The sequence below is a fragment of the Notamacropus eugenii genome, chromosome 1, assembly GCF_028372415.1.
Source record: "Notamacropus eugenii isolate mMacEug1 chromosome 1, mMacEug1.pri_v2, whole genome shotgun sequence".
NCBI lineage: Eukaryota > Metazoa > Chordata > Mammalia > Diprotodontia > Macropodidae > Notamacropus > Notamacropus eugenii.
In genome coordinates, this window is record NC_092872.1 from 569,894,784 (window position 1) to 569,917,368 (window position 22,585).

Below are 22,585 nucleotides of genomic sequence, written 5' to 3' on the forward strand. Positions count from 1 at the left end.
TTAAGGAGCTTTACATTTTAACAGGTGTATTCAACATGTCCACAAGTAAGTAAATATAAATTTTCAAGGGGCAAAGAATCACAATGACTGGGAGGATAAAGAAAGACCTCATATAAAGGGTGGACTTGGAGCTGGGATTTGAATAAATATAGAGACAATCTGAATCCAAAGTGGGGTACAGTAAATTCCAGGCATAGGGGATGGATTACCTATACAAAGGTACAAAGGTGGCAGATGAAATACAGGGAACAATTAACAAGAGAATTTGACAAGAGTGGAGAGTGTATGAAGGGGAGTCATGCAAAATAGTACTGTATAGGTAGTTAAGAGATAGATTGTGGGGGAATTTAACTATCAGACTCAGGATTCTGTATTTTACATTAAAGGCAATAGGGCAGCATTGGATATTTTGGAGGTTTGGAGCGTCACATTTATGTTTAAAGATCATCATAGCATTTTAGAAATTACATGGAGAATGGAATGGAGAAGGTATAGGCTGGATGCAGCGGGGATCAGTTAGGATGCTGCTAAAATTGGTCTGAACTAGAGTAAAACCTGTCTAAATGAAGAGGAGAGATTAGAAGAGAGATGTGGAGGAGAATCAGCACAGGAGTCTCACGGCACTCTAAGAAATGGTGCTGTGTGTGTATTTTTACAGCTGTATTTATAATTTCTATAATCTATGAATCGTAGACTACTTGGCCATAAAAGTCATGGTTGGTTGCATGTTTCATGTTTAATGAGACATATGTCTAATAACAGAGTAAATTATAGAGACTGACTAGGCAGCCAAACGTAACAGAGATCACCTCTGAAATCGACCCAATTAGGAGGTGAAGATTTTTTAAAAAGAATTATTGAACTGGATTTTTCATATTTAATATAGTCAAATGCCACTTTATTTTTAGAAATTCATTTGAGTTTATTTATGCACACACATACTACTTGATTCTTTGCTGAAGTGGCCATAGGTAAATGGGATCCTGGAGTTACTGTGCGAAGAACCATAAAACTTCAAAATCAAAGATACGAATGAAATTTTAAAGGCTTCTTTGTTGTCATTTTATGCACACATGAGGAATAGAAAAACATGAGAAAACTAGGCAGTGGAAAGTAACCTTATACTTAAGACCTGGCTTTGCCATTTACTATACATGTATGACTTAAGGCAAGTCTGTACCTCAGTTTCCACACTTATACAATAAGAAAACAGATTCAATAGTTTCTGAGATTCTTTCCGTCTTTAAACCTGTGATGTCTTCTTTTAAATTCTGTTTATATCTTGATGATAACATCATTTTTTATCCCAATTTATTTAGGCTTGAACTTTGGAGTTCAATTTAACTTTTCTTTCTTCCTCATTACCCACTTCCAGTTAGTTAATATTCTCTACCTCCACAGCATTTTTGTTCTTTGCCATTCCCTTATATTGCCACCATACCTATTTTAGTCTCTCATTACTTGTCAACTAGACTATTGTACAGAATAATAGGATTTTAAAGCTGTACCTTAATTAGTATATTTATTCTCAGGCTCTCCCCTCTCTAATTGGCCTTCAAAGCTCAAAACTAAATCAACTAAACAAAACACCTTTGGATGTAAAAGTCTGTGCTCTCTGTCTCTCTCTGTCTGTCTGTCTGTCTGTCTCTGTCTCTCTCTGTCTGTCTCTGTCTCTGTCTGTCTGTCTCTCTCTGTCCCCTTCTGTCCCCAGCCCATTCCAATCACACCCAAGTAATCTTACTCTTTCACAGATTTATTTCAGTCTACTTCCTCTTTCATTCATGTGCCTATTTCTTGATTTTATTCTTCCTTCTCCTACATCCAGAAATGCACTAACTCTGCATCCCAAGCTGATAAATCATTCTCTTCATTCCCATTGGAGGTCTTCTGGCAGAGAATGACCACTTCTCAGGTATATTATAATGTGGAACCTTTTGAGGTGGAGTGAATAGATGCAGGAGGTCTATTTCAAATCTCAAATTCTGTGAATTTTCTTCTACTTTATCCATGAAGTCTTTCATTAATGCTCTCAGTTGAAAGTGAACTCTCCTTTAAATTTTTAAGGGCATTTTAAACAATCTCTTTTCCCTATCACTTTCTAACTTTATCATACAGTGTATTTTAAAACATATCTTTTCTCCATTAAATTGTAAACTCCTTAAGACAGAGATTTTGTTTGTGTGCACACGTGTATTTAAATTCTCATATTCTGAATCCCTATCACAGTGTCTTGTACAAGTAGATATTTGATAGATACTTGCCGAATCGAACAATGAGAGAAACACATACAAAACAGTAGCAATGTGCAGATATTCTACTTGTCCTTAGACAGTAAATACTTATATAGGAAACAGGCAATTTAATATACCATCCCTTGACCTACCAGGAAAAAATACAACATTCGTACTTTATTACACTAGACATACAACTTATTGTCCCTGCATTTCTACTAAAGTTAAAAGGCTGCTTTGTAAGAAAACAAATCATACTTACGAATGCATTCAGTCTGTATGCCACTCCATGTTAAATTAGCAAGGCAAGAGCGTGTTGTGGAGCCCTGAATGTGGTAACCCTTTCTGCATCGGAAAAAGACAGTGCTTCCAACCTAAAAGAAAACCAAAGAAAATCTCAGAGAAAAAAATGAATTTAACAAAGACAATTAAATGCTAATTAACCATAACATATTATATATGATGTCACATATAATTTGTACTATGATATATATATATATATGTATATACACACACACACACACACACACACACATATATATATATATATATATATATATATATATATATATATATATATATATATATATATATATATATATATATATACACCCAATGACAATTGTATACATTTTTACATTGATATTTAAACCATTATCAGAGTCACTGCTCTGGCATTTTATAAATATTACAGACTGCCACATTTTAACTCTGATAAACGGGAATGCATATAGAGGCATGAAATCAGAATGGGGAAGGGATTGAAGATCATGTCATTAGAGGGTCAGTTGAAAGACCTGAAGATATTTAGTCTGGAGTAGACAGAGGGGATGGAGTTATGAGAGTTGTCTTCAAGTACCTAAAGGGCTTTCATAAATCCTTGTAGGGTTTATGTGTCTCAAGTATACGAGTCCTTGAATAAGTAGATAAGCAATGTGAGAGAAAGTAAAGCATACATTAGGCTATTTCATTACTTATGAAAAATACTTATCAATCTTGTAATAAGGAAGGCCTCAACATCAATAGGAAAGATAAGATATAAGGTTGTAACACTGATGCTACTGTATCAGGAGATTTGTAATGAAAGAAGATTAAGTAAAACTCCCTATCAGACTACTTACTATTTGTACAATCATGAGCAGATCTATTTGCATCTCTGGATTTTAGTTCTTTTATGTATATAATGGAGATAATAATCCATAAACTTCACAGGGCTGTTTTGTGGCTCAAATGCAGGGACGGGTATTAAACTCTTGCTGGACTTTAAAGAGTAGTTTAGTGTCAAGAGTACTGGCTTTGGACTTATAGTACCTAGGTATGATTCCTGGTTCTGCTATTTTTTACCTATGGAGTCTCCTCTAGCTATAAATTTATGACCCTAAGATTATATAAATAAAATCAGTCATTGTTATTTCTTCTTTACTTACTCTGATTATTGGTTATTCTTTTTCCTATACTGTTTTACAAAAAACATAATGCCATATATGATTGACATATTTTACTATTACAAGCAACAGATTATGGAAGAAATAATGAAAAAAATGATGATCTGATAACCTTTTGAAAAAAACACTTCTAGCAGCAACTATATTCAGTGGGCATTTTCAATAAGACCGTATGATTTCACCCCAGATTTGTTTCTAAAATCAGACACAAAGAGGTTAAATGGAATTCCCACAATGTCAGTGGCTCTATAGGGAAACTTCCTTCTTTGAGAGGAAATATTCATCTGAATGTGGTCCCAATGGTAAGCAGGTTTTAGCCACTAATTAATACATTAATTATGTTTGCTATCTTTAACAAGCACGGGTAATTAATATATAATAATAATGAAAAAGCAAAGAAAGAAATATTATTTCTTATGAAAGCAAAGTGGGTAGCTGAAAAGTCCATCTGACCAGGAAGCCCATGCTTATTTACTGTTGAATCCCTAAGGCCTCCTTCCATTACTTCTATTTTTCCCTCAGCCTACTTTCTTCCTTTTATCTTAGAATCAACTTCTCCACCTTTCCTTTCCCTTCAGTCTCTTTTCTACTTCTTACATGAAAGTTTCTCACATAATACTTCCCTGCTGCCTAAGCCATGGTACCTCATAACCACTAAGGAAAGTACTATAATGGCAAGAGTACTGAATTTGGAGTCAGGAAAGATATGGGTTCAAGGTCTGATTTTGACATTCTTGCTGCACGACCCCGGGCAAGTCATTGAACATTTCTGAGCTGCAGCTTCATTGTCTATACAATGAAAATGGTAATATTCCCGGAATAGTTAATAAAGACAATATAAAAGTCTTTCCCCATAATTAGTGAAAATCTCTAATTCTTTTTACCTTAAATATTTCTTGGCTCTGACAAGCAAACTTTCTGCCTTACCTAGCTGGGAACCACGCCAACGTACCACTTCCAATGATCTGCTAACTGTGGTCTCACTGTCCACTCATGTTCACCCCACTAGAAAGTAAGGTTCTCCCCAATTGATAAATGGTCAAAGGATATGAACAGGCAATTTTCAGAGGAAGAAATTAAAGCTATCTATAATCATATGAAAAAATGCTCTAAATCACTATTGATTAGAGAGATGCAAATCAAAACAACTCTGAGGTACCACATCACACCTATAAGATTGGCAAACATGACAGAACAAGAAAATGATAAATGCTGGAGAGGATGTGGGAGAGTTGGAACACTAATTCATTGTTGGTGGAGCTGCGAGCGCATCCAACCATTCTGGAGAGCAATTTGGAACTATGCCCAAAGGGCTACAAAAATGTGCATACCCTTTGACCCAGCAATATCGCTACTAGGACTGTATCCCCAAGAGATCATAAAAATGGGAAAGGGTCCCACATGTACAAAAATATTTATAGCAGCACTCTATGTAGTTGCCAAAAACTGGAAGTCAAGGGGATGTCCATCAATTGGGGAATGGCTGAATAAATTATGGTATATGAATGTAATGGAGTACTATTGTGCCATAAGAAATGATGAACAAGAAGACTTCAGAGAGGCCTGGAAGGACTTATATGACCTGATGCTGAGTGAAAGGAGCAGAACCAGGAGAACTTTGTGCACAGCAACGACCACAGTGTGTGAGAGTTTTTTCTGGTAGACTTGGAATTTTGTAATAACGCAAAAACTTCTTATAAAAAAAAAAAAAAATCCCAAAGGTGGTTCTCAAGGCAAAATGCCTTCCACACTCAGAGAAAGAAATATGGAAGTCACTCACAAAATGTAGCAGATCATGTTTGTGTATGTGTATGTGTTTGTGTATCATGTTCTGATTTGTTATACGATTTCTTTCATTTATTTTAGTCTGACTACATAGCATGACTATAGTGAAAATATACTCAATAGGAAAGTATATGTAGAATCTATACAGAATTGTATGCAGTCGTGGGGAGGGAGGGGGGTAGTGGGGGGTAGGTGGAAGGGATAAAAATCTCAATTGTATGGCAGTGATTGTTAAACATTAAAAAAAATAAAATTTAAAAAAAAAAAAAAAAAGTAAGGTTCTGCTCCTGGATATGCCCTGAACTGATAGGTGAATCTTTTTTTTTTTTTTCTAGCCAGGAACCAATACACTAAAACCACTTCCTATAGTCTCCTTGTCAGGACTCTGACTTGGTACTCTTTCCCCCTTCCCTGTCTCTACACCCTTTTCTGGAATTCTTCTATATGTTGTTTTCCTCCATTAGAATGTAAGCTCCTTGAGGACAGGGACTATTGTTGACTTTTATACGTATTCCCAGCACTTAACACAATGCCTGACATAGTAAGTGCTTAATAAATATTTTAGCTAGTTAGGTGTTTGTCTTTCTCTCTGTGGAGCTGTCTAAAAGGTTAAGTGTGATGATACAAGAGTGCTTGATGCTACTCCAGTGGGGGCAATACATGTTCCTGGAATTCTAAGAAAAATCTGAATATATTTTCCCATACTTATACATAATCGTCAGGTTCTATTATATGAATTGCATGGTACTAAGTTTTAGGTACATAAATAGCACATATTACTCTATGATCAGTTGATAATTGAGATGAATAAGCTTTTGTAGATTGGCTTGTAAACCTAACAACCATGTAGTCAATTCTATTCACATTTATTAAACACTTATGTGCAAGACCCTGTGCTTGATATCAGGAATATAGAGGAAATGATATACTTTCTTGTACTTTATAAGTTGAAGATCTAATTGAATTTTCTAAGGGAAAATGCATTGAGTTTCAAATAGCCATCTTGCAAACAAATGGGAAACCATAGGGAACAACACACATGTGTGCACATTTACATTCACACACACATATATACACGTGTGTGTGTGTGTGTGTGTGTGTGTGTGTGGAGGGAGTGAGTACAGATATAAATATATCTCAATACAAACTTCTACCCTTTCATCTCTCCTTCTGCCTTGTGTTCCAATAGTGACCTCTAATTACTTTTTCCTCTCTGCTTTTCTAGTCCTTCCTCAGGCTCTGGCTTCACTTTCTTCCATTTAATAGTTTTGATGCTATAGTGAAATAGTTCCTCTATATGCATTCTCATCTAAATTCAACTCCACTCAGACCAAAGTTCACTATGGGCTTTGGATCTCCCAGGTGGCAAATGTCAGAGCCAGGATTCCAGCTAATTTCCCTGACTTCCATCTTCAGTATTGCTTATCCTGTACCTGCTACTGCCTGTAGTAGACTCTTGCCTTTATTGGACTTCATCCAGTCCCTAATAGGTAAGAGTTTGGAGAAGGAAAAAAAAATAACTTTTGGAACTTTGATAGCCAGGGTCCACATGCTTGAACTGTTGATACTCTCTTTTCTTGTCCTCCACTTCACTTTCTCATTTACGATACTATTCCCACTCAATTCATGCCTTACCTGGATAGCTGTTCCTTCCTTATCTCCTTTTAAGGATAATAGTCATTGTTTCCTAAGTCCCTCCAGTCCTGTCCTTTCTTTTCCTCTTCTCTACCTTCTCTTACTTTCAACTCCCTTTCTCCTCTCTTCTCCTGTTTCTATCTGCATATCTATTTCCCCTACTCCATCAATGGACATTAAATTACCATCTCTGTGCAGATAAGTTCCATATCTACACACCTAAACTTTACCTGTGTCTTGAGCTTCATCTATATCAATCACATTACTGTCTATTGAATATCTCTACTTGAATGTGCCCTAAGAATCTCACATGAAACATGTCTCAAGAATTTAGTATTCTTTTCCCAAACTTTACTCTTTTGAGGCTACCACCATTTTTAGTCACCTACACTCACAACTTTGGGGTCACTTAAGCTCTTCCCTCTCTTTGGCCCCAGATTCAGTAAACTGCTAAACCTAATCAATGTTACTAAATTACTTCTCTCACATTTGTTTCCTCCTTTGCATTGAAATTACCACTCACCTGGTTCAGTACCTCATTGGCCCTCAAAATGTCCGTTGCAACATCTTGTACATTGGTTTCCTTGTTTCTAATCTTTTCTCTTTCCAATGTATCCTACACATAACTGACAAATTCATATTAATGATCAAGTCCTATTTATATACCTGGAGTTTCCACCAAACGAGTCTACATACGTTTTCTCAGGAATGACATTTTATGTCTTACTTTCATACCTTTGCACAGACTGTCCCCTCCAATTGAAATGCCCTCTTTATTCAAATCTGATTCTTGAAATCCTTGGGTCTTTCAAGAAACTAGCTCAAGTGCCAGTTCTCACACAAGATTTTTCCCGTTACTCTCAGTAATTAGTGTCCTAACTCCCCCTTCCCAAAAGCCTTGTATGCGTTTGATATTTATCTGTATATATGTTATTTCTCTTCATCAGAATACAATTTCTTTGAGGATGGGGGATGTTTTATTTTGTTCTTTATATCCTTAGCATAGTCTCTAGCCCATAGTAGGTACTTAAAAATGCTGATTCAATTGGCCTGATTAAGTATATTTTGACTACTAAGTCATTCTTAAATTGGAGCAAACTAAAATAAAATACATATATGTACATACCTCATAACCTCTTGAGCTGTTCTGCATTCCAAAATGGGGTGTACCGGGATCTGTACAGGTATTGTGAGCTGGATCTGAAATTCAGAGTTGACATCAAATAGTTATTAGATGTGAAAAGTAATTCTCTTTTATAAAACTGCTTTATAAGTTTTAAGAAATACTACTTTGCCCGTGTATAATATAATTATTTCTTACTGAAAAGTACTTTTCATGAGAGAAAAAAATTAATTCAAGTAAAATTAAAGCAAAACTATGTTTGCCCTTTCTTTAAATTTCTCTCATTTCTTAATACAATTTTTTCAGACTGTAAATTGGTTGTCTGCATTGAAGAGTTACTTGAATTACTCATATGGCTTTGAGGGGAAGAATTATATGTTAGTAGAAAGCAGTATGAAAACCACTGAGGAAATATAAGGAAGGGGTGTTCTAACCTCACTCTGTTCATTCTTTCTATGCTGAGCCATAACTTAGTGATTCTTAAAACATTAATATTATTATATTTTATTCAATATTTTAATGGAGCCATGATCTCACCAATATTGTTATTTACCACAATGGTGCATATACCCACATACTCCCATTAACCCTCTATAATGGGAAACCTTCATGTATAGATAATCCCTATGAACATTTTAGTAATTTGTAAAACTAATTACTCTGATGCTATATTTTGTAGGCCTGAATTATGGATCCCTTTATATAGACCCTGATTATAATTTGAATAACATTTGTTTTCCTCCTCATTCTTCCTCAAGACTCCATAAATGACAACAAGGAAAATATTAAAGGTTTCAGGCCTGAAGCAGATGGAAACCCAACAAGTGCTACCCAAATGTAGAACCTGAGCAATGAAAAGGCCTTTCAGCTTCATCATTACTTAGACTCTACAGGTGCTACTGGGAAAATGGAAGAGAAAAAGTCTTTGAAAGAAAGCAGCAACTAAATTCTTGGGGAAAAACAAAGTTAGCCCCAACATATAGCACCAATTAAAACCAAGTGATAGCAAATGCCTCTAACTTTAGAAAAGCTAGATCTTCAATAAGGTTACTTCTGCTGCAGAAAAAATTATTATTATTTTAATAAAAGTGATACTCTTCAATGACTGATAATATCCAAGATCTGTAAGTGCTTACTAGAGAAGTACATGTTGTCATTTACTAGTGGTAATAAAAATACCTAAGAATCAAATATATAAATGGACTAACAAATCAAAGGATATGGGAATCTTCACTTACTACAAAAGCAAAGATAATTTGCTTAAATACATCCAAAAGTTGTAATTATTAGCATCACTCTATGTAGTAGTATGTATGTGTATGTGGTAGTATGTGTAGTAGTATGGAGGACAGGTGAGCAAGTACTTGAGAAGCATGAGGTAGGGGAAGATAAAAATGGCTGAGAAGAGAAACATTCTGATTCTTTCATTCCTTTCTCAGGGTGCTCCATAGTCTAGACTATGAGCAATAAAGAGGGGACGGGAAGAGGAAGGACCTCAAAAGTGAGGACAATGCAGCAAAATAATCAGTGGGTCCTTATGTTCCCCAACCTGGCTTACCATAGTCATAACCTTAATCAAAATAGTATAGTATCCTGACACTAGTAGCTTGATGCCAGAAAAAACCACCCATGAGACCAAGGAACTATAATACAATATAACTAAGGACTACACTTTTTTTTTTTTTACAATCTGATATGGTATATGACATTTCTTTGTCACAAAATAACATAATAATTCATTATTACCAATACAAGTGGGCTGTATTCCACTCCAAGTGCCATCTGCTTGGCAGATTCTTCTTGAGGAGCCTATCAATATAAAAGGAGATTTGCAGTGGAAGGAGACTTCAGATCTGTAGATGAAGCTTTTTCCGCTAATCCACCCCTCAGCAGGAGTGCCAGGATCACCACAGAATACAGCTAGTGGACAAAAAACAATAATAACCAGGTAAGTGAGGAAAGCTCTTCAGGAATTCAAACACAATTTAAGCAAGTTAATTTGTAGTTTAATGTTGATCATTAATCTACAAACATCAGTCTATAGTCCATTTAACCCTAACAGACGAGAATGGGACCAAAAGAACACTAACATTAGAAACCATAGCTTAATGTTAGACTGCCTAATTTGCTTTAGGTCAGTTAAATATAGTTCACAAAATTTACTGTAAACTTTACATGTTCCTACTTTTCACAAAAGGCTATAGAAGGTGTCATTTATGTCCTAATTAAAGGATCTCCCACACCCCATTTGTAAATATCTAATATTCTCCTACCATTTGCAAAAGGGCACTGAATTAGTACTCAAGCAACAGAGTACTGAATCCTGCACCTGTGAGAGAAGTGTCTCTAATACAGGGACATGATGGAAGGACTTGGGAGGCATATATTTGTAGTATGGTATAGATTAATAGTTTCATGCAGAAGACACTGGGTAAAATTAAGATGTGCTTCACTAAATAACTTACGCAGACACTGTGGAACATCACCTCTCCACACTCCCCGTCCTTCACAGGAAAGGATTGCTGAATTGGAAAGCTGATAGCCCTCAGCACAGCTATAGCTTATGCTGGCCCCCCAGCGGTAATCCGTTCCCTCCACTTTTCCATATTGGACTTGAGGGGGTTGACCACACATGACAGCTATTTCAAGAAGACAAATAACTGTCAGTGTTACAGAGGCTCTGTCACATATAAAACACTCCAATTATTTCACATTCTAATTCAAACTCATGTGGCACTTAATGAATATCTTTTAACGATAGCAACTAAGGAAGTGTGTCACTTTTAAGAGAGGGATGCCCTATTACCTACATTTGGAAAAATCCCCATTACACAAGCACATGGCACCCCCCCCCCCCCCCCCACACACACATATACCTCTCTTGGAAGACCATATCTTCCCCTAGCAGAGAGGACTTTGAGATCGAATTTCTAAGCAAAAAGCCAGAAGGATTTCAAAGATTGTGGGTAAGGAAGGCTTTTGTTTCTATTGCAAGTTTCATCAATAGCATCTGCTTTTGCCACGCTATCGCTGTGTACCTCTATCTGACTGATTTATTCTTTGTAAAAACAAATAATTGGATAGACATAGCTAAAGACACAAACTGTCACTGTTATAGCTTTATCAGTAACACACTATAAATAATAATGACAGTTGCATTGTGAGCAATTATTTGTACATTTATAAAAGTTAAAAAAAATACAGACCTTTGCAGACAGGTTTACTCTGATTCCAAGTGCTCTCTTTTGTGCATCGAATTGTGGAAGCACTAGCAGGTTCCATCAGATATCCTGGATTACACTGATAGCTCACAGTTTTATTAAAAGTAAAGTCATTTCCAAATTGAATGCCATTTGCCAAGGTACCTGGATCTCCACAACTTATAACTATAAAGGGATACCAAGAGAAACTTTCTGTAAACCAAAAATATCTGAAACTTTTATTAAATAAATATGGTCTATTTTCAGAATATTTCCTTAGAAGTGTCACAAAGAGTGGGAAAACATAGTAACATATACACACATATTTGTGCATGTGTATATTTGTGTTTATGGATATAGATACAGATATAAATACAGATATAGATATAGATAGGTTTGAGAGTTAGGAGTAGGCCTATACTTTGAGAGCTTCTTCACTATTGGTAACAGACTGTACTTTAAGCCTGGATCCATGTCCTTGTCTTGTCCCTGTAGTAAGAAGTACCACGCCCACATACAGTAGCTGATTGAAGTGATAGCTGCCACAGGCTGTGGCCACAATTCAGAATGTTTTGCTCCATGAAGAAGTAAGCTGCCTGTATAAGCAGGAATCTGGGGCATTCAGCTAATTAATATCATTTTCTCAATAACTGGCTCACCACAAAAACTAACTTTGGGGATGCACTTAAAATTTTTAAAAAATTTATTTAAAAAGATGTAAGATCTTAAACTGGTTAATAAATAAGAGTTTTTGAATTAAAAAATAAGTTTTTTCTCCTCTCTTCCACTCTTCTACTTAAGAAATCAAATAACAAAGGAAATTCTGTGAAAGTCTATAGCCATTTATTAAAATTCATCATAATATTCTTAAAACTGCTGCATAAGAAAGGGCCTCACCTGTACAGTCAGGAGCAGTGCCAGTCCAAGTCCCATTGGCAGTGCAATGGCGAGTTGTCAGCCCTGAAGTCTTGTAACCTTCCCAACAGGCATAGATCACTGAGCTGGAGAAGAGTATCCCATCACTGTTTAGTATCATGCCATTGGCAGGGGTACCAGGATTTCCACAAGACACAGCTATCAGGGAAAACAAGACACTCAAAATTAGTGAACGTATTACTGACAACTGGGACTTTAATAGACCATGTTTTTAGCCTCAAATCCCCAGCAGCATGATTATAATGTGGACCTGAGATGTATGTAAGGATTAGAGCCTCATCTTCATTAAGGAGTTGCAAATGTGGAAACTAGGGGTTTTCATATTACAGTTCCTGAACTGCATTTCTAAAAGAAAATTTAAATATAGGAAAGGGAAAATGTACTTTTTTGAGATTAAAATGAAAGATTATAAGACAATTATTTTATGTATTAAAGGTAACTTTATTACTACAGTAGGAAGAACACTGAATTTGGAGTTACAGTACCTAGGTTCAAATCCTATACTAACACACATTACCTACCTTTGTGAATTTAGGCAAATCCCTTAAAACTGTGGGCCCCAATTTCCTCATCTGTAAAATCAGGGAGCTGGATTACATGGCCCCTTAGGGTCCTTCCAGCTACAATCTGTAATTCTATTGAGTAAAAGTAAAATATAACAAATGTAAGGATGTAAATGTAAACAGATTTTTTGGTTTCATATTATTTGCTATCCTTGGATTAGAGATAACCTGCAGCTTTTTTTAAATGCTTACTTTAACCCTTCTGCTTTAGAGCAAATAGAGAATTTAACAAGTTAATATTTAACAGTTGTTAAAAATTTCTGCTCCTTTTTACTACTCTTGAACAATAAAACTTTTTCTGCCCCAATAATAACTCCTATCACCTGGAGAAGAAAATTCCAAACCACTCCAATATCTTTGCCAAAACCTCAAAAGAGTCATAAAGAGTTGGACATGACTGAAAAATGACTAAACAGTAATAACAGCAATCAGCTGAATGGCCATTATTCTCCTCCAAACTCCCCTTTAAGCCATGTTTGATTTCCCCTTCCTTCATCCCTCCTGTGAAAGATGTTAATTTCGTTATCCTAAATTGCCACAGAATACTGCTAAGGGGATCTGAAAGGTTACGAAAATCCAATCTGTCCCCTAGGAAGTTGAAGTTGCTAATGTTGAGTAATCTTCTCAAGCACATTATTAATTTTTTTTTCAGTTTAGTAACTCAAAGTTATTTGACCTCTATTTAGTAGATTCAGCTAGGAGGTGAAATTCTCCTTGGGTTCTCCAGGAACTCAGGCTGAGAAATTGCCTCACATTCCTACTGAGTACAATTCAATACAACAAAGATACATTAAGCTTTTATTATGTGCCAGTCACTGTGTAAACCAACTGTGATATGAAGAAAAAAATTTAAGCAGTCCCTCAAGGGGCTTACATTCTTCTGTTACTATTAGCAAAGGTTTAATTATCTTAATGAAGGAAATGGATTTCTGAAAACCTGGTATCAAGTAGACCACATTTTAAAAGTATCAGGGATATTTGCTATTTATTTGTTATTGTTCAGTTTCAGTCATGTCTGACTCTATATGATCCCATTTGGGGTTTTCTTGTCAAAGATACTGGAGTGGTGTGCCACTTCCTTCTTCAGGTCATTTCACAGATGAGAAAATTGAGGCAAAAAGTGTTAAGTGACTTACTCAGGGTTACACAGTTAGTGTCTGAGGTCAGATTTGAACTCAGAAAGATGTCTTTCTGATTTCAGAAATCTGACTTCAGATTTCCTGCACTCAATTCACTGCATCACCTAGCTACCTTATTTGCTATTTATAGGAAACTTAAAACCATAAAATTTAGAACTGGAAGAGACCTTAGAGATTATCTAGTTCAGGGGTGGGGAACCTGCAGCCTTGAGGCCACATGTGGCCTTATAAGGGGATTTGCTCTGCAAAATTTAGATTCAAAGGACCACACTTGAGGACCTAGAGGGCCATATGTGGCCTTGAGGCTGCAGGTTCCCTACCCCTGATCTAGTTCACCCTTTTATCTTATACATTAGGAAATTAAGATCCAGAGAAGTCAATTTAATTGACCATTAACTGCCTATTACATATAAGAACTATACTAGACAATGGGGATGTGAAGGTAGAAGGGAAAGAGAATAGAGCATTTGCTTAACATCTACTATGTGCCAGGCATATAGTAGTAAGTGCTTGTTACAAATATTATCTCATTTGATCCTCACAAAAACCCTGGGGGTAGGTGCTGCTATATTCCTCATTATAGTTGAGGAAACTGAGATGGGGTTGGTTATGCGTGTGTGTGAGATTTGCCCAGGTTCATATAGCTAATAATATTTGAGGTTGGATTTGAAATCAGGTCTATCTGATTCCAGTCACTGTCCTCTATCTACCTTGCCCTTTTACACAATGAAATAGTCCATTTCCTCAAGATGTTTATATTCTATTTTATATATGTGTGGATAAGCAAATAATAATATAATCTGAGGAAGGGATCAAGAAATGCTTTCTGTAGGTGATGGCACCTGAGCTAAACTTTGTTAAGGAGAGTAACAGGCATCAGTGTGGAAGGTATGTGCATGTTCCTTCAAGATGGAGACAAGAGGAGGAGTGCCAAGTTAAGCTACTTGTCCATTTTCACATAGGCAGTGTGCAGAAGAGACAGGATTCCTACTCATTCCTGGGACTCCAAATGTAGTGTTCTTTCCATTCCCTTACCTTCCCAAATCTTTTGTTTTGCTTTGCTTTTCTTAAAAGAATGTGAACAATTGTATCTTAGTTTTGAACCCATTTTGCATGTTGGATTTTTTAAAAGCATAGCCTATTTTGTGTATAATGAAACAAATGTACTTTGATGGCATCACCAACAATGAAATTGTTACAACTATTTACAGTGATGCACTCAACCCTTCTGTAGAAGAATTTAGAGATTAGACAGAAACTTTCTGCTGGACCAAAATAGCACAGACTCTCTATTTCAAGGTTTTGGCTGCTATAAAGACATAACATATGCCAGGTATAGATGCCAGGTTTTCTGCGTCCCAGCTCAGTGTTTGTCTTATATTATATTTAAAGAGGCAGTTGGATGGCTCAGTGGATAAAATGCTAGATTTTGAGTCAGGAAGACTTGACACTTACTAGCTCTGTGATCCTGGACAAGTCACTCTGTCTGTCTCAGTGTCTTCAAATTTAAAGCGGGGATAATAATAGCATCCTTCTCCCAAGATTGTTGTGAAGATCAAATGAGATAAGAATTGCAAAGCATAGTACCTGGCGCATAGGATTTATTTTTGTTTTGTTTTGAGTTGTATCCAACTCTTCATGATCCTACTTGGAATTTTTTTGGGGGCAATGATACTGGAGTGGTTTGCCATTTCCTTCTCCAGTTGATTTTAGAGGAGAGAACTGAGGCAAACAAAATTAAGTGACTTGCTCAGGATGACATAGTTAATGAATGTCTGAGCCTAGATTTGAACTCAGGAAGAGGATCTTGCTGACTACAGGACCAGCACTCTATCCACTACAGTATCTAGCTGCACATAATACTATGCAAATGTTAGCTATTAACTATTCTCACCTACTTCCCAGAGTTGTGTGGCTCTAAAATAATATTAGTAAAGTGTTGAGCACATTGACTGGCACACAGTAGGTGCTATATAAATGTTAGCCACTGGTGGTGTTGCTTTTGTATTCTGATTAGTGATATTTTTTAAATTAATAAATAAATCCCTGGTTTCTCTTAGGACAAAATCACAGTGGGTGCTCTGTCAGTTCATCCTTGCAGATGAACTTTAAAGTACTGCCTTTATTCTTTTTTGTTCTATATGGTGTTAGCCAGGTAAATACAAATCCCACTCCCCACCCCACTCTTTTTCACAAAAGCTTTAATAGACAGTGCAATTAAAAAGAAAAAAAAGTCCAAGAAAAAGATCCCCAAACAATTTGTCAGGATGATCTGCTTTATATTCCCTTTCTGACCTCCATTCAATAGTACTCAATATTCAATGCCCAGGGCAATGATTTTAATATGATTTACCAATTTAATTGAACAAGCTTTTATTAAGCTCCAATTATGTCTCTGGTTATATACTAAATGGAGAGGATATAAAGATGAAAAAAGAAACAAAAAAACACAAACCAACCTAAACAGTTCCCTCTTTCAAAAAGATTACATTCTATTGGACAGGGGGAGACAACATGTATACCAATAAGTAAATGCAAAATGTGGATGAAATAAATACAAAAGGCAGGAATACAGGAATAATACAGGACAAAGTTCTCTGCTAAGAAGCTACTGGAGCCAAACCTTGAGGGGAGAGAGGAACAGCTGGCAAAGTTAAGGATGGAGAATGTTCCATAGACAGTTTTTAAATAGGGATAGAGGGAGGGCGGAGCCAAGATGGTGAAGTAGAAGGACAGACCTGTAAAAGCTCTCCCCCATAGTCCATAAAATACATGTAAAAAAGGACCCTAAACAAATTCGAGAGCAGCAGAAGTCACAAAATGACAGTGAAAATTTCCAGCACAAGATAGCCTGGAAGGCTGACAGGAAATATCTATTGCACTGGGCTCAGAAGGGACAGCAGCTGAGCCTTGCCCACACAGCACAGCTGGGTAAAGAACAGAACAGGCCTCAGCAGACAGAATCCCCTGCAGCAGCTGTGGTTCCCAGATTGCTCAACCTACAAACACCAAACATAGCTTCAAAGGTCAATGAGAAAGTCTTTCATCTGAGTGAGAAGAGAACATAGTCTGGGCCCACCAGGAGCAGCCACTGCAGGGGTAACATCCATTTTAGGAGCCCCTCAGGCTAAAAACACTGGGGGAATTGAGCAGCTGATCTGGATCTCAGCCCTAAGTGGCAGCCTTGGGGCGAAGAGGAGTGCTGCTGCAGTGGTGCTGGAGGTGGTTGAGGAGAGGGAATTCTACTCACAGATCCTGAGCAGAAAGTTTTTGGTTGCTCCCAGACCAGTGAGAAGGCCTCTTCTTCCTTGATTGTGCCATGTTGGAGGAATTGAGAACTTACAGGTCCCTACAGTATATTCTCCTCTTGAAAAAGGACTCAAAAATCAAGTAACTGGCTGGGAAAATGCCCAAAAACGGGGAAAAAATAAGACTGTAGAAGGTTACTTTCTTGATTAACAGGTATTTTCAGCAATCCCTTCAGATGAGGAAGAACAATGTATACCATCAGAGGAAGACCTAGAAGTCAAAGCTTCTGCATCCACAATCTCCAAAATAAATATACAATGGGCTCAGGCCATGGAAGAATTCAAAAGGATTTTGAAAATCAAGTCAGAGAGGTGGAAGAAAAATTGGGAAGAAAAACGAGAGCGATGCAAGAAAATCATGAAAAGCAAGTCAACAGCTTGCTAAAGGAGATCAAAAAAATGCTGAAGAAAATAATACCCATAAAAATAGACTAACAAATGGCAAAAGAGGTTCAAAAAGACAATGAGGAGAAGAATGCTTTAAAAAGCAGAATTAGCCAAATGGAAAAGGAGGCTCCAAAGCTCACTGAAGAAAATAATTGTTTAAAAATTAGAATGGAGCAGATGGAAGCAACTGACTATGAGAAACTAAGAAATTACAAAACAAAACCAAAAGAATGAAAAAAATGAAGATAATGTGAAATATCTCACCAGAAAAACAACCCACCTGGAAAATAGATCCAGGGGAGACAATTTAAAAATTATGGGACTACCTGAAAACTGTGATCAAAAAAAGAGCCTAAACATCATCTTTCATGAAATTATCAAGGGAAATTGCTCTGATATTCTAGAATCAGAAGGCTAAATAAATATTGAAAGAATTCACCAATCATTTCCTGAAAGAGATCAGAAAAAAAAAAAAAAAACTCCTCAGAATATTGTAGCCAAATTCCAGAGTTCCCAGGTCAAGGAGAAAATATTGCAAGCAGCTAGTAAGAAATATTTTGGGGGGCGGAGCCAAGATGGAGAAGTAGAAAGACGCACATACACATAGCTCCGAACACACAAACCACAGAACAGCTAGAGAGGACCAAGACAGGGCGAATTCTGCACCCAGAGACCACGGAGTATTGGAGCGATGGAGATTTCTGCTCCGGAGAGACCTGCGGACCTCTCGCGGGGGGTCCTTCGCGCCGCGGACTGGGCGCCGGGACGGGGAGCGGAGTGCGGCCCTGCCGTGGCCGCGACACTGAGGGGAGGAGATCTGAGAGGGCTACGGGGACGGGATCTCCAGCGGCCACGCGGGTCTCCCCACCCACAGAGGGACCTGCAAACCTCTCGCAAAAGGTCCGTCGAGCTGCAGACGCGGAGCCCAGCCCGGACCTGCGGCGGCGGCGGTGGCAGTGGCTCCGAGAAGCACAGATCTGAGAGGGCTCCGGAGGCGGGATCTTCAGCGGTGGCACGGGCCCCCCCACCAACAGGTGACTGACGGGGGTGGGTGAGAGAGTCTCTTTGTTGGTTTGAGAGGGGAGTGGGGTGCCCCCATGGCTCGGGCCCCCCTGGGAGATAGAAGCTGAGAGGTGGCTGCAGACAGGGGCTCCCCAAGCGGGCGGGAGCCTGGATCCATTGTGGAAGGTCTGTGCATAAACCCCCTGAGGGAACTGAGCCTGAAAGGCAGCCCTGCCCCACCTGACCACCTGAACTTAATTCTCACACTGAATAGCAGCCCTGTCCCTGCCAAAAATCCTAAGGCGGGAAGCAGCATTTGAATCTCAGTCCCCAAACGCTGGCTGGGAGGACCAGGAGGCAAGGTGGGTGTGAGGAGAACATTCAGAGGTCAGGCCACTGGTTGGAGAAAATGCCAAGAAAAGGGAAAAGAAATAAAACTACTGAAGGGTACTTTATCAGAGAAAAGACACTTCCTCCCTTCCTTTCTGATGGGGAGGAACAATGCTTGCCATCAGGCAAAGACACAGAAATCGAGGATTCCGTGTCCCAGCCCACCCAATGGGCTCGGGCCATGGAAGAGCTCAAGAGGAATTTTGAAAATCAAGTTAGAGAGGTGGAGGAAAGACTGGGAAGGGAAATGAGAGGGATGAGGGAGAAGCATGAAAAGCAGATCAGCTCCCTGCTAAAGGAGAACCAAAAAAATCTTGAAGAAATTGGCACCTTGAGAACTAGCCTAACTCAGCTGGCAAGGGAGGTGCAAGGGGCCAATGAGGAGAAGAATGTTTTCAAAAGCAGAATTAACCAAATGGAAAAGGAGATTCAAAAGCTCACTGAAGAAAATAGATCTTTCAAAACTGGAATGGTACAGATGGACGCTAAGGACTTTTCGAGAAAGACAGATATCTCAGAACATACCGTGCAGATTCGAAAAATGGAAGATAATGTGAAATATCTTATTGGAAAAACAACTGACCTGGAAAATAGAATCAGGAGAGACAATGTAAAAATTCTGGGACTACCTGAAAACCATGATCAAAAGAAGAGCCTAGACATCATCTTCCATGAAATTATCAAGGAAAACTGCCCTGAGATTCTAGAACCAGAAGGCAAAATAAATATTCAAGGAATCCGCAAAACACCGCATGAAAGAGATCCAAAAAGAGAAACTCTTAGGAGCATTGTGGCCAAACTCCAGAATTCCCAGGTGAAAGAGAAAATATTGCAAGCAGCTAGAAAGAAACAATTCAAGTATTGTGGAAATACAATCAGGATAGCACAAGATCTGGCACCCTCTACATTGAGGGATAGAAGGGAATGGAATAGGATATTCCAGAAGTCAAAGGAACTAGGACTGAAGCCAAGAATAACCTACCCAGCAAAACTGAGTATAATACTTCAGGAGAAAAAATGGTCTTTCAATGAAATAGAAGACTTTCAAATTTTCCTGATGAAAAGACCAGAGCTGGAAAGAAAATTTGACTTTCTAACACAAGAATGAAGAGAACCATGAAAAGGTGAACAGCAAAGAGAAATCATAAGGGACTTACTAAAGTTGAACTGTTTACATTCCTACATGGAAAGACAATATTTATAACTCTTGAAACATTTCAGTATCTGGGCACTGGGTGGGAGTACACACACACACACATGCACACACACACACATACATAGAGACAGAGTGCACAGAGTGAACTGAAGAGGGTGGGATCATATACTAAAAAAAAAAAAATGAAATCAAGCAGTGAGAGAGAAATATTGGGAGGAGAAAGGGAGAAGTTATATGGGGCAAATTATCTCTCATAAAAGAGGCAAGCAAAAGACTTATGAGTGGTGGGATAAAGAGGGGAGGCAAGAGAAAAACATGAGGTCTACTCTCATCACATTTCACTAAAGGAAAGAATATAATGCACACTCATTTTGATAGGAAAACCTATCTCATAGTACAGGAGAGTGGGGGACAGGGGCACAAGCAGGGTGGGGGGGAGGATGGAGGGGAGGGCATGGGGAGGAGAATGCAATACGAGGTTGACACTCATGGGAAGGGAAAGGACCATAAGAAAATAGAAGTAAAGGGGGACAGGATAGGATGGAGGGAAATATAGTTAGTCCTATACAACACAACTAGTATGGAAATCATTTGCAAAACTAAACAGATATGGCCTATATTGAATTGCCTGTCTTTCAAGGGGAAGGGGTGGAGAGGGAGGGAGCTAAGGAGGTTGGAACTCAAAGTGTTAGGACCAAATGTAATGTTCTTACCACTGGGTAACAAGAAATACAGGTCAAGGGGTCAAGAAAGCTATCTGGTCCTACAGGACAAAAGAGAAGACGGAGACAAGAGCAGGGAGGGAGGATAGAGGAGAGAGCAGATAGGTCACAGGGGCAATTAGAAAGCTCGGGTTTGGTGGGCGGAGGGGATAAAAGGGGAGAAAATTTGTAACCCAAAATTGTTTGAAAATAAATGTTAAAAATTAATAAAAAAAAAAGAAATATTTTGAGTATTGTGGAAATACAATCAGGAAAACACAAGATCTAGCAGCTTCTAAATTAAGGGATCGAAAGATTTGGAATGTGATATTCCAGAAGTCAAAGGAATTAGGATTAAAACCAAGAATCACTTACCCAGCAAAAGTGAGTATAACACGTCAAGGGCAGAAAGGATCATTCAATGAAACAGAGGACTTTAAAACATTCTTGATGAAAAGACCAGTGCTGAATAGAAAATCTGACTTTCAAATGCAAGCGTCAAGAGAAGCATAAAAAGGAAAGAGAAATCATAATGGACTTATGAAAATTAAACTGTTTACATTCCTACATGGAAAGATGATATTTGTAACTCTTTGGGTAGTTGGATTATGCACATATATATATATATGTATGTATATATATATATATATATATATTAGAGAGAGAGAGAGAGAGAGAGAGAGAGGGTGAGTTGAATAGGAAGGCATGATATCTAAAAAAATAAAATTAAGAGGTGAGAAAGGAATATATTGGGAGGAGAAAGGGAGAAATGAAATGTGGCAAATTATCTCTCATAAAACAGGCAAGAAAAAGCTTTTTCAATGGAAGAAAAGAGAGGGGAGGTGAGAGGGAAAAAGTGAAGCTTACTGTCATCACATTAGTCTTAAGGAAGGAATAATATGCACACTCAATTTGGTATGAAAATCTCTTACCCTACAGAAAAATAGGGGATAAGGGGGCAAATGGGGTGGGAAGATGATAGAAGGGAAGGCAAATAGGAGGAGGGAGTAATTAGAAGTAAACACTTTTGGGGAGGGACAAGGTCAAAAGAGAGAATAGAATAAATGAGGGGCAGGATAGGATGGAAGGAAATATAGTCTTATACAACATTACTATTATGGAAGTCTTTTACAAAACTACACATATACAGCCTATATTGAATTGCTTGGCTTCTCAGCGGGGATGGGTGGGGAGGGAGGAAGGAAGAGGAGTTGGAACTCATAGTTTTAGGAACAAATATTGAGAATTGTTTTTGAATACACCTGGGAAATAAGAAATACAGGTCATGGGGTATAGAAATCTATCTTGCCCTATAAGAAAAGAGAGAAGATGGGGATAAGGGAAGGGAGGGATGTGATAGAAGGGAGGGCAGATGAGAGGAAGGGGTAATCAGAATGCTCAGTGTTTTGGAGTGGGGGAAGGGAAAGATGGGGAGAAAATTTGGAACTCAAAATTTTGTGGAAATGAATGTTGAAAATTAAAAATAAATAAACTTTAAAAAAATAATGAAAGAAATAGGGATGGAGGTGGGAAGTCAGAACATTGGCAAGTTTAGTTGAAGGTGCAATGAGTCTACAAAGTCAA

The 22,585-nt window shown here is 37.9% G+C and overlaps 1 protein-coding gene across 1 annotated transcript in view; it reads right to left on the minus strand.

The window, feature by feature from the left end:
• CSMD1 (CUB and Sushi multiple domains 1) overlaps positions 1-22,585 on the minus strand; it is a 2,598,423-nt gene that overhangs the window by 31,235 nt on the left and 2,544,603 nt on the right. Inside the window, exons 58-63 of the mRNA XM_072634370.1 lie at positions 12,317-12,493; positions 11,426-11,605; positions 10,685-10,858; positions 9,966-10,139; positions 8,223-8,296; positions 2,494-2,605 (exon numbers count right to left, since the gene is read on the minus strand). Of these exons, the coding sequence (XP_072490471.1) occupies positions 2,494-2,605; positions 8,223-8,296; positions 9,966-10,139; positions 10,685-10,858; positions 11,426-11,605; positions 12,317-12,493 (891 nt within the window). The remainder of the gene's footprint in view (positions 1-2,493; positions 2,606-8,222; positions 8,297-9,965; positions 10,140-10,684; positions 10,859-11,425; positions 11,606-12,316; positions 12,494-22,585) is intronic.